The 15,604-nt window shown below is 38.2% G+C and overlaps 1 protein-coding gene across 2 annotated transcripts in view; it reads left to right on the top strand.

Annotated features, from left to right (window-relative positions):
• Window positions 1-15,604, top strand: part of PSME4 (proteasome activator subunit 4) — a 63,414-nt gene that overhangs the window by 15,237 nt on the left and 32,573 nt on the right. Inside the window, exons 1-13 of one of the 2 annotated variants that reach the window (XM_072332262.1) lie at window positions 750-796; window positions 3,366-3,440; window positions 6,126-6,248; window positions 6,701-6,793; window positions 7,555-7,820; window positions 9,382-9,568; window positions 10,202-10,291; window positions 11,566-11,630; window positions 11,736-11,886; window positions 13,358-13,456; window positions 13,937-14,006; window positions 14,422-14,489; window positions 15,029-15,244. In XM_072332262.1, the coding sequence (XP_072188363.1) occupies window positions 6,228-6,248; window positions 6,701-6,793; window positions 7,555-7,820; window positions 9,382-9,568; window positions 10,202-10,291; window positions 11,566-11,630; window positions 11,736-11,886; window positions 13,358-13,456; window positions 13,937-14,006; window positions 14,422-14,489; window positions 15,029-15,244 (1,326 nt within the window). In that variant the 5' untranslated portion in view covers window positions 750-796; window positions 3,366-3,440; window positions 6,126-6,227. Of the gene's footprint in view, window positions 1-749; window positions 797-3,365; window positions 3,441-6,125; window positions 6,249-6,700; window positions 6,794-7,554; window positions 7,821-9,381; window positions 9,569-10,201; window positions 10,292-11,565; window positions 11,631-11,735; window positions 11,887-13,357; window positions 13,457-13,936; window positions 14,007-14,421; window positions 14,490-15,028; window positions 15,245-15,604 lie in introns of those variants that run through there. The other variant, XM_072332261.1, reaches the window with a different exon arrangement.

The raw sequence follows: 15,604 nt of genomic DNA, 5'->3' as shown, positions 1-15,604 counted from the left end.
CTTGGCAAATAACCAATGTGCCAAGTTCTGTGTGAACATAAGCTCATTGACCATCTGGCTTCTTTCACTAATCTCCTGTGTATGTATTCAGGGAAGACTTCTCAGTGTCTTTGCAGAAAGCTAATTTCCAGAATACCATGGAATGCAACCTTTGTAGCCCATTCCATCTCTGGTAATTTTTGTGTCAGAAGGATCCTGTATAGGTCATCTTAATTTGAGTTTCTTTTCATCACAGTCGGAGGAAGGCAGTCTTTGCTCAAACAAATGGCAATTTTCCAGACTTGAACAAGTTTCATTTATCATTGTCTATAGGCACTTCTGCATCTTCCTGATGGTTATCTAGGAAAGTACAATTGTCTCGTCTTTCTGCCAGAAAGATGACAGCCTGTACTTTTAGAACCGTTATTTGGTCTGTTTCTGTCAACTAGTTTAAGAAAAGAATCATCAACACACTTTCATAAGTAAGCAGCTGTCTGTGGCATTTTTCTCTCTTCAGCTGACTTCTGACAGTTTGCTCAGAAAGCACAACATTTTACTTTGTTTTTTTCCCCCAAAGCTTTTACTTTGTGTTTCCTTTTCTGTCTCATCCATCTTTTAAGGACAGGGTCAGTCTTTTCATCTGGCTTGGTTGTAGGTCGTTAGATACGTGTGTTTTAACTGTACAGTCCAATTTAAGCCTCTGTCTGCTGCTAGCTTTTTCTCAGCTTGCTTTGGCAGGAGTTGGATGTGCTGTTTGAAGGGGAGCTTCAGAAAGAGTTGCCTTTGAGGTGCATGGGAAGGGTGGTTTCTTTTTTCAGTGAGTATTTTCTTGTGTCAAACAAATGTAATCCATTTAAGAAATTGTAAGGTTTGTCTTTCTGTTGTGGCAGTTACAACTGTCCTGGACTGAATTTGTTGTTTTCAAAAGTTATGTCATCTTTCAGGCTTGAGAGGTGAGCTGTGTACTTCTGTGAATCTCTCTGAATTGGCAGGATTATTCAAGGCCTTTGCTTTTGAATGCACTGTAGCTTCAAAATACTGGTAGGAAGCATCAAGGTCTTGGATACCTGACAAGTATTTCCCTTTTTGGACAAGCTCATAAAGCATGGGATGGTTGATTGTTCTTTCTCATGATCAGGATGTAGGAGTTGGACATGCACTCTCCCTCTCTTTGTGTAGTCCTTGTAAGTCCCTGTTCTGAGGGCACTTTTCAGTTCTGTTTTGGACTCGAGACTGTCATGGCACATACAGTAAGACTGTCTTCAAAGATTGTCACATACTGCTATCTAGCCTGCCAGCTGATGCTTTTACAAGCCACATACATGTATAAACCAAAGCTTAATACACGCTGGCCATCAGCCATAGGCACGTGCATTTTAAGAAGGATAGATCCTGTAGAAGCTGAATAGTCCTTCGAGGCATGCTAGGTGAGTTTTCTTTCTTTCGTGTCTGTATATAGGCTAGCATCCCCTTTGAACTCACCAAATAATTTCATTGGTAAAGAAGCTGTCATGGGTTAACCTAAAATTTACCTGCACCCATGACAGGGGTATAGACGGCCTGCAGGGCCGCTATCCCAAAAGGAAAAGGGAAAAAGGGAAAAGGAAAATAAATACAGCGGCAACAATCTAAGGAGGCACAGTTATTTACTAAATACTATATCGGAATACAGAATAACACAATATAATACAATATAATTGGAATTAAGGCTAACGAATCAAGTAAAATAAGAGAGAGTGAGTCCCGAAACCGAGAGGCCTACTGTAACTCTAGGTGAAACGGCTGGAACGCTCCCACACGGCTCCCCCCTGGCTGGCAAGGTCCAAGAGAGCGAGTCCAGCACTGAAGTGACATTATATAGAGTCTGTGTCATATGACTGACCATGGTGTTCTCTGGGACATTCAGTCTTTTGTGAGCAGCACATTTGTCAAAATTATCCATGCTTTATCATGATGTTATAATGTGGAATACTGATAGCAAAATTACAGAATTGCAAAACCATGACTGAAGCACCATTAGATGAACGGACAATTGCTTGTTATGGTGCTCCAGCTCCAAGTACTAATGAATGGCATAGTGTATCACTTACAGTCAGTACTATAAAGAACCTGGGTACTGCACTGGCAACCGAAGTTCAGGGCCCTTTTCCTTGTTGCAAAGTAGTAGGCTTTTGGATACCGGCGGTTTTCTTTCCAAACCTACAATGTTCTTACGAGCCTGTCTTTCTCATTCTTGCATCTGGGAGAACTAATTTGTATGTTGTCTTCAGAATGTTCGTCAGGACACTTTCCATTAACTAATACAACTGATCATCTGGGCAAAGGCTGTGAAAGTAGAGAACAAGTTTCTGTTAGAGAAGCTGATGAAAACACCAAGCTAGAGCCTGTTCTGTTTAATAATAATAATAAAAATCCTTTTTTCTTTTTCCTTTGTGGGTTTGCTGTGAAATGTCTTATAGAAATCACCTGCAATTTGTTTCAAACAAATTGCAAACAAATTTTCAAACCTTGCCTGCAAAGATGTCTCCTACACCCAACTGATTTTTTCATTGTTGTTTTTATAAGTGCCATTGCTTGAAAGACCCTGAGCTTTAGTAAAGGTGTGGTTCACAAGTCTGCTCTGTGGGAGCTGCTCTAGAGGGGAATAAGAAAAGTCTAAGTAAAAGATAAGGTCTGTACGAAGCATATGACATACAATTTAATTTTATTGGTCTGTTGTTCATCCACTGTCATTTGGAGTTGCTGTAGAACAGTAAATAGTTAAGGAAGATTTAAAAGGCTGGCAAATGCATTCTGCCTCTCTTAAGACAGAGAGCAGAGCATAGGAAGAGAGGTGTGAGTATACCTTACAGAAGTACTGTGAGTATATCTCAACTAAATAGTAATAATTTAGTGTGCCCCCGGTGGCGCACGGTGTCAGAACCGCCGCTTGCAACACCGGAGGGCCTGGGTTCGAATCCCCCCTGTGGCGCAAGTGGTAGAACTGCTGCTCTGCTACACTAGAGGGCTTGAATCCCGGGAGTTGGACTCGGTCCCTTCCAACTCGCACAATACTATGATACTATGATGATAATATTAGAGAAATTTCATGACACAGAAATGTATATTTTGATAGTCTCTGTCACCCAGAACTTAGATCACAGTTAATACTTCTTCCCTGCTTTGTAAGTGTCCAAAAGAATGAGTTGGCCTCCTGCAGGTTGAATTCCTACAGGTGCGTTATGCAGTACAGTTTTGGTGTGTTCTAGCAGACTAAAATCTCCCTTTGTAGATGTTACAGTGCTATGGGTAGCTTTTATCTTGCATCTGTAAAGTAGATGGAGGGTTTTGTTCATTCTTTTATAATTAATTCTAATGAATGTTTCCATTTTCTGCTGTTGTTTCAGCATCTGGTAAATCTTTTTGCTCGCTTGGCCACTGACAACATAGGGTACATTGACTGGGATCCTTATGTACCAAAGGTAATACTTTTCATTTTATGAAATTACGTTCTTTACTTTCCATGTTAATGTGCAAAGGGTGATGCATGTTTCCTTTATGGGTCTTATACTGCAGAGCCCCAGCTTTTCAAATTAGATACATTCGTTTGAAGACATAATTTGAGCTATCCTTTTATAAGAAAAACCTCTGGAAGTTGGTACTGCTGTCATCTGACTTAAAGCCAAACAAAAGCAACAAAATACCTTTCCATATATAAATGCTGTCTGAATATGAAAAAAATATATATAACAATATAATTATACAACAATTATATAATTATACAATATAATATATATATAGTTATATATATGTATAATTAATTCCCTTTGAAATCAATGTTAATGTCATTCATTTGATAAATATTATGACTTTCAAGTCTTTCATCTTATGGATTTTTAAAGGTGTTCATAGCAGCTATATTTTTTTAAGTGTTATTAAACATTGCTTGCTGAAGAGAAAATTATACAGTTTTAATGTGTTTGTGCTATAAACACTTCTGAAATTGAGGACTGTTTCATAGAATCATAGAATCACAGGGTTGGAAAGTTCCTGCAAGATCATCTAGTCCAACCATCATGCTTGCTACCACAAGCCACTAAGCCATGTCTCGTAGCTGAGGTGCAAGGTGTCCCTAATACAGATTAAAAGCAGTAATTTATATTTTATCTCAAAGCATGAAAGCAGAAAATGAGACATAAGTGCAACCGAATCATTATTCTTCTCTTGGTAGCAGTGGTATTAGTGTTTTCACTAACTTATGTTAAGCCAAAAATGTCAAAGGTTTTTCACTATTCTGTGATACTTGTAACGTACCTTGTGATAATGGGAGTTAAGAAGTACAAAATAGTGGCATGTCTCACGGTGTTAGTGTGTTATATACTTTGCAGATGAGAAATTTAGGTGGAAAATTTAAAAATAATAATAAAGATCTCCAGAACAGTACTGGTACTTACATGATGTCATTTTAGATCTTAACTGCTTTGGAAGAGTAAGATTTAGCTTTTTCTCCCAAATAATATGGGTGGCTTTAGATTGGTAGCTAAAATCCTTCCTGGCAGAGTTGTGGTTTAGCTGTTCTTTTGAGTTAACTTCAACTGGAAATAAAATAAAATAATAATAACTGGAAATAAAATAAACTGATAACACTGACATTTTTCAAGTGTATATTTTTGTGTTTGCACCACAGCACTAAGAAGTACTAAAAGTACTAAAAAGAGTTGCTTGCTTTCCTTCTCACTGCTGGTCTTTAGCATCTGCATTGCTATTGTGGTCCCATTTGTAACAAAACCTCTTGGAAATTGGTTTTGTTCCCTATTATTTGTTACATTTAAGTATTTAACTGTTTATTATTTTCTGTGTATCTGTTGCAAATGAGGGAAGGTCCATGACATTCTACGTTTGCGTTCTGTAGAAAGTGTTACAAATCAAGGTTAATTGCTTCAGTTCCTTTTTGGTGGGAGTAGTTGTGGGGAAATGAGAGTTATGAAACAAAATGAAGATAGATGCATGTGTTTTACTTGGTTTGTATGAAATGTAATGGAAATGGTTGGAAAGCTATTCATTCTCTCCTACGAGTGCCACCTCTTCAGCAGTGTGTGAGGAGAATACTGTCTGAAGTGAATTCAGGCTATGCATATTTCATTTCATTTTTCTCATGCTCAACTGGAAAGCTAGACTTGTGAATTTTTCAAGGACTTAAAGTATTATGGCTTTCTTGTGAAAACGTTTTTTCTGTCCTCACCTTACACTTGCCATTTGAAACTATCTGATCCTAATAGTGTAGTTACTCTGCCCAGAAATTATTTGTTCACAGAATCACAGAATTGTAGGGGTTGGAAGGGACCTCTAGAGATCATCAAGTCCAACCCCCTGCCAAAGCAGGCTCCCTACACCACGTCACACAGGTAGGCGTCCAGGTGGGTCTTGAATGTCTCCAGAGAAGGAGACTCCACCACCTCCCTGGGCAGCCTGTTCCAGTGCTCCGTCACCCTCACTGTAAAGAAGTTCTTGCGCACATTCATGTGGAACTTCCTATGCTGAAGTTTCAGCCCATTTCCCCTAGTCCTGTCCCCACGCACTACTGAAAACAGACCAGCCTCGCCACTATAGCTCCCACACCTCAGGTATTTATAAACCTGGATCAAGTCCCCTCTCAGCCTTCTTTTCTCAAGGCTAAACAGACCCAGTTCCCTAAGTCTCTCCTCATAGGGGAGATGCTCCAGGCCCTTCACCATCTTTGTGGCCCTCTGCTGGACTCTTTCTAAGAGATCCCTGTCTTTTTTGTACTGGGGAGCCCAGAACTGGACACAGTATTCAGATGAGGCCTCACCAGGGCAGAGTAGAGGGGGAGGATCACCTCCCTCGACCTGCTGGTCACGCTCTTTTTAATGCACCCCAGTATGCCATTGGCCTTTTTGGCTACAAGGGCACACTGCTGGCTCATGGCCAACCTGTCATCCACCAGGACGCCCAGGTCCCTCTCCGCAGAGCTCCTCTCCAGCAGGTCTTCCCCCAGCCTGTACTGGTGCATGCAATTATTTCTACCTAGGTGCAAGCATACAAAACTCCACTGGAGTGTTTTGCTTTGGTAGCTTTCTGCACTGTTCCTATTTCATGGCTGACTTACAGTATGCAACCTTTTTTTTTCTTCTTTTTTTGCAATACAGATTTTTACCAGAATTTTGAGGAGTTTAAATCTTCCGGTGGGAAGTAATCAAGTTGTGGTTCCAAGATTCTTAACAAACGCTTATGACGTAGGACATGCAGTAATGTGGATCACAGCCATGATGGTTAGTAACTTTTCCATCAAGTATAACAAAAACTATTAACACATAGCTTTAAACAAGCAAGCATATGAAGTGAATGTTCTGTTCAGCTCACAGCAGAAGCATGTTTTAGGCTAACTTGTGCTCAAGGATTGTTTAAAGGTACATTGTTTCACTGTCTGTTTGGAGTGCAGTTCCAGGGTTTATTTCATAGCCACTGTCTGTGGCATTCTGGAAATGAAGAGTTAGCTACAAAGGCCACTGTGAATGCATGCCTAAGACCTGCCTACCAATTAAATCATTTTTAGTGTGAACATCAGATGAATCTTGGTTGTTAATGCTGAGTTGCGGGGCTGCATATTTCATCCTGATGCTTTAAGATGTGGCTGTGGTAAATGAGAGTAGTCTCTTTTTCTTGCACTATTGTGTGTTATCTTTTCACTTAGCGTTAAAATTCTGTGCTTTGTTTTTCACAGGGTGGACCAAGTAAGCTAGTGCAGAAGCACTTGTCTGGGTTGTTCAACAGCATTGCTTCTTTTTACCATCCTTCAAATAATGGACGTTGGCTGGTGAGTTTTTGCATGTCAGAACAATAACTTTTTTATAATATCAGCAGAATCATTGAATAAAAGGTGTAGATAGATGCAGTATGTGCTCTTGTAGCCATCTTGTCTGTTGGTTGTATAGTATTTTGAGGATTTAATTTTCAGTTTGTCAGTATTGTGATTCAAATTACACTTTTATACTCAAGCCAGGAGCACAGAATACCCTTGCATCTTGCTGACCTACCATAGCTACCTTTGCTAGCTTAGAAGCTAGCAAACTTTAGTTTTGTTTAACTAAAATGAGAGCAGATTTTTAATGCATAGTCTCTCAAATCCTGATGTTTTCATGGAGTAGCTGGATTAGTCTTCTACTAGAATACTTAATACCCTTGTGATAGCTGGTAGAAAGTATGGATTAAAGTGACAGAATTGGTCTAAGTAGTGTCAGAAGAGCTGTCTTGTTCTAGCATAAGATGTTACCTGAGTGTGATTCTACAGAGAATGCTCTCACGTGTCCTAATTAGTGGTAAGTAATCTTGGTTATTGACTGCATGCCTTGTATGAGTTTCTCAGAAATTGAAGGAAATCATAGGACGTTGTTTGCAGAATAGTTTTAAGTATTTTGGGAACTGAAGTTTAATGATAGGAGCCTTGTGTTTTAGGGCTCTATAGAATTTTCATCTATTGTAGCTGTATCACTTCAAAATACTGTGTGCTGGTCAGTTAGCACCTGAGGGTTTTACTACTGCTGAGTAACTGACTAGCCTTTCTCACATATTTAACAGAACAAACTGATGAAACTACTTCAAAGGTTACCCAGCAGTGTTGTCAGAAGGCTGCATCGTGAGCGCTACAAGAAGCCAACTTGGTTAACTCCTGTGCCTGATAGTCACAAACTTACAGATCAGGATGTTACAGACTTTGTAGAATGCATTATTCAGCCTGTTCTTCTGGCTATGTTTAGTAAAACTGGAAGTCTGGAGGCTGCCCAAGCCCTGCAGAACCTTGCACTGATGCGTCCTGAGTTAGTAATTCCACCTGTGCTTGAGAAGTAAGTGTGAACTGTGTAAGCCTTCCTGTTCTCTTTCCAGCAGATAAATACTCAAAAGCATTTATTAGATGACATGCAGTCTCCTTGCTGCAATGAACTCTACTGAGCAATCAGCTGAGGGGGAGGACATGATTTTTTCTGGGTTTACTTTTTTTAAACATCTGGTTAAAGGAATAACTGTCCATAGTTTGTGTAATATAGGGTAGCCCCTCAGATTGTCTGTATTTGTTATTTTCTGAGCAATGGGGGTGGGTCAGCTTAAAAAGCAACGTTATAGGTATATTTATCAGCCATATTGTGCTGCCTTGTCAGCTGTCTTAGAGCCAAATACGAGTGGTGATACTGCATGTTTGTGTGATGCCTCTGTTTTGTGTCAGGATGTGTGTGTTACAGATTGTTTAAAATTAGTGTCATTGCTTTTGACTTGAAGCAAATCACTGAAGTATGTGTCCGTATAAAGTAGTTGGTTTATATGTCTGCTAATGCCTTAATGCCTGAAATTCCAAAGAACTAACTCCTTCCTGTCTTCAGTGGAAGCTTGCTTTTTAGTCTCTGCCCTTGTTTCCCCATGCGGTCCTTCATGCTTTACCAGCTTGTGTTGTAAAACCAGTGGAGAAATGAATTTGTCTTGAAAAGACCATTCCTGAATTCCATACCATACTGACTCAACTGTTTATAAAGTCTTGATTGGTCAACTCTTAAAAGAAAATGTTTCAAGCGTAACATTTCTAACAGGGACAGCAGTGAACATCAGTATTGGGTATGACTGCTGCTTCTATTTCAAGAACAGACTGAATGCCTGCTCTGCAGATAAAACTATCACTGATAAGTTTGCCTTGGCTGCAATTATGAATTCATGTTGTTGAGAAGATGTAGGTCGTTTACTCTTTGAGTGATGAAGAGCAGGGGTAGCACTATGACTCCTGTTTGAACTGGAGGTTATTGACAACTGTATGAAGTGTTACACAGTTTGCTGAGGAGTACCTTCTGTATTAAAATAATAATAATAATAAAAAAATAAAAATGGTAATTTAACCAATTTTAAATTGAAAAAAATAGAAATGGATTTCAGTTTCTCTATTCATAGGCAGCTGAGGCAAATTTTCATGTATGCCACACAAACCTTACACTTTCACATACAAAACTTATCATTAGTTTATGTAAATGCTGCCGGCAGTAGAATGGTGAGAGTTTTGTAGTTAAGGATGGCTTTCTCATTACTAAACCACTTGCAGGGATTGGTCCTTAAAAGCTGAAACAAGAAGAATGTAATAGCATTGAATCTAGGAGTCCATAAATTTACAAATTCCCATGCTGCAACTGCTAACAAAATGCTTGATCCTGAAGTTTTGAAAGAAACAGTTTTTAATATAGAAAAGTTAAGTCTATTGGAAAAAGATTACCAAAAGTACATTCTGGACTATTGATTACCTTAGTCTTTTCTCTCAGAAGCTGTGTGCCCTTTTTGTAAGCAAAGAAGACATAAATGATTCACTTTTATTTTCTTTGATAGCATTGAAAATAATGATTTTCCTAATATGATTGCTCTTACACTCCATAGAACATATCCTGCACTTGAGACATTGACAGAACCTCATCAGCTCACGGCTACTTTAAGCTGTGTAATTGGAGTAGCTCGTAGTCTGGTATCTGGTGGGAAGTGGTTTCCTGAAGGTCCAACACACATGCTACCTCTACTGATGAGAGCTTTGCCTGGAGTGGATCCAAATGACTTCAGCAAGTGCATGGTGAGTGTCTCAGTCTTAGCTCTTCTTAGAATGTATTTAGCTAATTGGCTAAAGAGGAAAGGTTCTGTTATATTTATATGAATGCAAGTAAAACTTGTATTTCCAGAAATTCTTAGCATGATTTTCTTTTTTTTTCCTGGCACAATTCTGCATGTAAAGACGTGATAGTAAAAGCTTCTAACTTAAGATAGTGCCTTTGGCTTGTTGGACACTGCCAAGTGAATCTTTAACACCAGATTGTGATAAGCATTGTTTCGTTTTTTTGGGGCAGCTCTAAAAGTAGGTATTCCAAGATTGATGGCAAATACAGAAAGCCTTTTATTTATTGCTAGGTTTCATTAAGTTAGGTCCCAGAAACCCATGTCGCAAGGGTTTCATTTTCCTTTACTATTCAAACAGTTTAAATATCGGCTTTTTTAACTTCAAAATCCAACAGAAAAGCATTATTTTACCAGAAAATAGTTTTCTTTGTGTAGATACAACTTCAATTAGTTTTTAACCCAAAGTTAGAAATAATCAGTTGTGTTTTTTTTTACTGTAACGATTTGTTGTAGCTGCCATACTTTAATTGGGAATGCTTTTTAATGTGTAGAATACAGCATTTATTAAAGAGCTGTTTGCAACTCTCAACAGATTACATTCCAGTTTATTGCAACGTTTTCTACTTTGGTGCCTTTAGTAGATTGTTCGTCCGTGTTGCAAGAAAGGGATGATCTTTCAGAGGTAAGAGCACTGTGCAGTTGTAAAAATGAAACCGTAACTTACAGACTTCAGCATAATTTCTAGTGATCAAATCGTCTTCAGAAGTGTAATGTGTTTGCTGCGATCTCTTTTTATGGGTATGAGCTGCATTAAACACTAAATGTTATGCACAAACTTTAATTTTTGTTGCATTTGCTTCTAGTCAGTGTGGTGGAGCAGATATCGGTGTTGTTTTAAGATATACTCTTATCTAGTTCAAAAATAGTCCAGCATAGTGCAGCTTGAAGGGTAACTAGTTGGTTGTCTGGGGGAATCTGGGAGGAATTGATCAGGAAGGAATTTGTTACTGAAAATTTAAAAGAAATAATGGGATGTTTCTTCTGTTTGTATTTATTTTTCAGTAAACTAATATTCCCTTGTGTCTTTAAGGGCTGTTTCCATACTATGGGAAACTATTTCAAAATATTTGTACCTCCTGGAAATGTTCCTGTAGTTGGCAATAGCATCAGAAAAGAGAAATCTCTTCAGATCCTTCTTAATCTCTTCTGTTTAAGAGATTAGACAGTGAGCACCATCTCCCTTTTCTGTTTTAACTTTGCTGCCTCTTCTTTAATAGACTTTATCTCCCTGCCTGTCTTCTGGGAGTGTTTTTAGTACTTCATCCTTTTTCTTCTGCACATAACAAAAAAATACAGGAGGGGAATGGGAAATTCTGGCATATTCTGAATGTAGCAGCATCAGTATCCACTATCATAGTTGGAACTACCATGTGGAATGTTTTGCCTGCTGTTTAGGGGACTTTTCATGTAGCTCTGAAAGCAACTAATAGCTACAGATTTTTGAATGGTCAGAGTGCTACTGGAAAGTTAATTTCCTTGCCCTGAGGCTGCAGTACTGCAGAGCTGACTGTTTGTATGGTGAATGTGTAGTGCAAATATGTCAGCAAAGTCAAGACTGCTGCCACAGTTGGCACTCGCTGACATGCTGCTAGAAAGAAGGATCAGTAGTAAGGCTAAAGGTTGTATCCATAGAGATGAACCCCATTTCACCTTGAGAGGCTGTTTGGCTATATATCAAGGCCAGAATGTTTGAGCAGTGCAACGTGTATGTAGTAATTGTTTTCAGGCGATATACTCAAAACTATCCCAACTCTGTTTGGTGGGACATGTATTGTAGTCTGTATCACTTAAAATTTGAATGTGCTTTTGTGAAGCACTTGATAGAGGATATCTTTATATTATGCTTTCCTAAGTAAAGCCAACCTTCCGTGTTCCTTTTGCATTGGAAAATTGTAGGTGGAAAGAGAATTGTGCTCTGCAACAGCAGAATTTGAAGATTTTGTGCTACAGTTTATGGATAGGTAAGTAAGCTAATGGTAGGTGAAAGCTTGACATGAAGAGCTTAATACAAATCCTAGTTCCAGTTAACTAAAATTGTACTTGTTGCACTTACTGCACTTCTGTAGATGTTTTGGACTTATAGAGAGCAGCACGCTGGAACAGACGCGAGAAGAGACAGAAACAGAGAAAATGACTCATCTGGAAAGTCTAGTTGAATTAGGCCTGTCTTCTACCTTCAGTACAATCCTGACTCAGTGTTCGAAAGATATATTTAAGGTATGTAAAACATAGCACATTCTGTATGACTTTGAGTCTTAATTTTCTGTTGTGAACTGCTAGTGAATTCAGGTTCTTCCTGCATTATCTTGGTGTGATCTTATGCATTTTAACCAAGGGAGGGGCTAAGAGAGTTTAGGACTCTGTGTGAATTTGCTTTGTGATTTTATATGCATCAGTACCGAGTTCTGAGCATCAGGAAGTGCTAATTTTGTAGCCGCTGATAATTGCTAGAGTAAATTATTCCTACAGCTTTATCTCTTTGTCATTTTAGACAGGGTCTTCCAAGTCTTTGGATGTTAATGCTGACTTACCCAGTTGCCTGCTTTCCTCTTTTTTCCTATCTCCCTTAATCTTCCACTGAGCAAAAGAAGTAGTTCATGGAGCCATGTGGCTAATAAGATCAGAAAGACTATCTGTATTAAAATCCCTCAGGGCTGGTGTGGGGAATCCATGTTGTTACACAGGTGGATTCTTTTCTTGTTGTTTGGGGGTAATGCATTTTTTCCTGCTTATATTCTGTAAATGTTTTGAGATGCTGATTGTTCATTTTCAGTCATTGCTTTGGACACTTAGGTATCATAGAATTACTCAGGTTGGAAAAGACCTCAAATCCAACCTCAGCCTAACCGTAGTATCTTACCTCTAACAAACCTCTGCTAAATGGTATCTCTCAGCACCATATCCAAATGGCTCTTAAAGTCATCCAGGGTGACTCAACCACCTCCCTTGGGAACCTATTTCAGTGTTTCTGTAGAGAAATGTTGCCTAACGTCCAACCCAAACTTACCTTGGCACAACTTGAGGCCATTTCATTTTGGTTGGAATGTTCTTGTGAATGCAGATTTTTTTTTTTTTTTCCTTATTACATGTGATTATTTTAGCAATGAACAACGTACATACATGCTAACCACTTAAATAGCTAATTCCATATTTTTTTGTTAAATAAGGGATGTCTTGGCTTTCTTTCACATGTGAAATAACAGTTTTTGTGTAAGCAGATAGTGTCTTATCCAGGGAAAACTGCTTTTCTGTGTAGTTTCTCAGAAGCATCCCTGAGCTTTGATCAGTCAGCTCAGTGTATCTCACCTCCTTTTTTCTCAAGGTGAACATTTTAGATGCCTTTCCATCTGGAAGCTGGATGTCCCTTCGTGTCATCAGTTACAGCACTCTGTGTGTTAATGCACGCATGGCTTTCTATCATTTCTGTTCTCTAGTGTAATTAAATTGAGTGGTTATGTTTTACTCAGCTTCAGGCATTGTATAGAACTGATTTGCCTTCTCTGTTCTGATTTCTAATGTGAATCGCATCTGCTGTCATATATTTTAAAAAAACCTAGAGATGCTGCTTTCTGTGTCAGGCCAAATATTTTATTGTTTTTTTGTTTGTTTGTTTGTTGCTTTTTTAATTTAAAAAAAAAAAAAAAAAGCCCATGAAAAAATAACCGCTGTCCTTTTCTGTTAATTTTAGGTTGCCTTGGAGAAGGTTTTCAACTTTGCCATTTCAAATATATTTGAGACAAGGGTCGCTGGTCGAATGGTTGCAGATATGTGTCGAGCTGCAGTAAAAGTGAGACGGGATGCTCTTATTTCATTCTAATTTTAGTTTAAATAATAAAAAAAAAATGGAAAACCAGGAAGTCCATACTACTTACTTACATAGAATCTTTTATACCTTAAAAATACGGGAGGCTCTTAATATCCTAAAATTAAAAGGTTGTGTTCAGCAGAATTTCCTTAATTGCTTTTATGTTAAATTTAATGGTGGTTTTAATGAATGTTTTAAAATCATAGAATTACTTGGGTTGAAAGGGACCTCAAGGATCATCAAATTGCAACCTCCCTGCCACAGCAGGGCCAGCACCCTTCAGATCTTGTACTAGACCAGGCTGCTTGTGAAGTCATACGAACTCTAGATTTGAACTATCGTTGTTAATTTGAGAGTAGTCTGTGTTTCTTACTCAGTAATATTATTAGAAGATTTGCGTCAGTGTCAGCACTGAGCTTGTGTTGCATGTTTTTTAAGAACTATTTATAATGCTGTTTCCAGTGCCGTCCAGAGGAATCCTTGAAACTGTTTGTACCACATTGCTGCAATGTTATAACTCACCTCACAGTCAGTAAGTTGTTCATGTTTTTAATATTACACTTGCTTTGTTTTGGACTGACTTTTCTTAAACAGGAAAATAATATTTAAATTTTCCGTGTCTATTCTCCATTTCATTTCAGTAATGGAAAATTATTGTACAACAAGCACTTGTTCAATCTCTTGGCAGAAATGTCTGAATTTAAAAGAGCTCATTTAGTTATTTAACAATTAAAAATGTCTCGAAACATTAAGTGATTTCCTCAAAGTATTAAAGATGTTAAATGAAGTAAATTTCAGTTGGATGGGGGTGAAATATGAGTTGGAAGTTGGCCATAGAAGGCTTGGGAGTAAATTTTTGGAGTGCAGGCATCTGTTCTACGATTTCACTCACTTGCAAAACCTGTCTGCAGTGTAGTTACAGCAGTGCTGTTCGTTTGTTCCTCTAGATGATGATGTGTTACGTGATGAAGAACTAGATAAGGAGCTACTTTGGAATCTTCAGCTTTTGTCAGAGGTACTGCAAAGAATAATCTCACTGTCCATGTGTGCCACTGAATCTTATTTCATGCCTCTGAAGGAAAGACAAAATTGAATACTGCTGTTAAGCTAAATGTTTTATGAATGACACTGCATAACTTTCTCTTCTAACTTTAATTTGGTCTTAGATAGAGGGAACTAACCATGGGGGTTGTACATGGAATTACATTAAAGCAGTTATTACAAATGGTTACTGAGGAGTAGAGAAAGAAGAGGGCTCAATTTAGGGAAAAATACGTTATGGTACAGGTAAATGTAAAGGGCATCCCAATATGTATAAACAATGCTAGAAAACTTTGAACAAGATTAAGAGGGAAGTATTTCACACTTCTTGTATGTCACTTTTTCAACAGTAGAGGTGATAGTTTGTGTGCTAGTTGTGTATTAAATCCTAATGTCATGTGTTTTGCTGAATGAAATGTGGTACAGGATCAGCTGAGTGATGTAATCATCTCTTTAGTCCTCCAGAATCAGATCTGCTATATTTACTTTTCAAATGTTTGTCTTTCCTGTTAGATCACTCGAGTGGATGGAAAGAAGTTGCTACCATACAGGGAGCAGCTTGGGAAGATTCTGCAGCGAACCCTACATTTAACCTGTAAGCAGGGTTACATTCTGTCTTGTAACCTACTGCATCATCTTCTTCGTTCTGCTACACTTATCTACCCCACAGAGTACTGCAGTGTGCCAGGTGGCTTTGACAAGCCTCTTTCTGAATACTTTCCTATCAAGGCAAGGATTTTCATTTATTTAGGATTAGAGGATTTGACTTTCTTTTTTAAAAAGCAATCATACACAATATTATTTGTTTTAATTTGGAGATTGTAGCAGCAATGGAAAGTGTAATTGAAAGATGCTTTAAGCTTTTAAATGTATAGAACAAATATCAAGTTACTTAGTTATATTGGTAGCAAAAAATGAATACTGACCTGTTTTGAGTAATTATATAGCATGACGTGTTTTCTGGTGCGTGTGTTTTACAATGATTGCATGACTACAGCAAGGTAAAGCAAGAGTTATCTACCCATGTTTCTTAATACAATGATTATATGGTGCGTTTTGTTGTGACCTAGCTATCTTGAAATGCAATGT

The sequence above is a fragment of the Excalfactoria chinensis genome, chromosome 3 (assembly GCF_039878825.1).
Source record: "Excalfactoria chinensis isolate bCotChi1 chromosome 3, bCotChi1.hap2, whole genome shotgun sequence".
In the NCBI taxonomy this organism is placed as follows: Eukaryota; Metazoa; Chordata; class Aves; order Galliformes; family Phasianidae; genus Excalfactoria; species Excalfactoria chinensis.
Note: the sequence above shows the minus strand (reverse complement) of the source record. Positions and strands in the feature narration are given on the sequence as shown.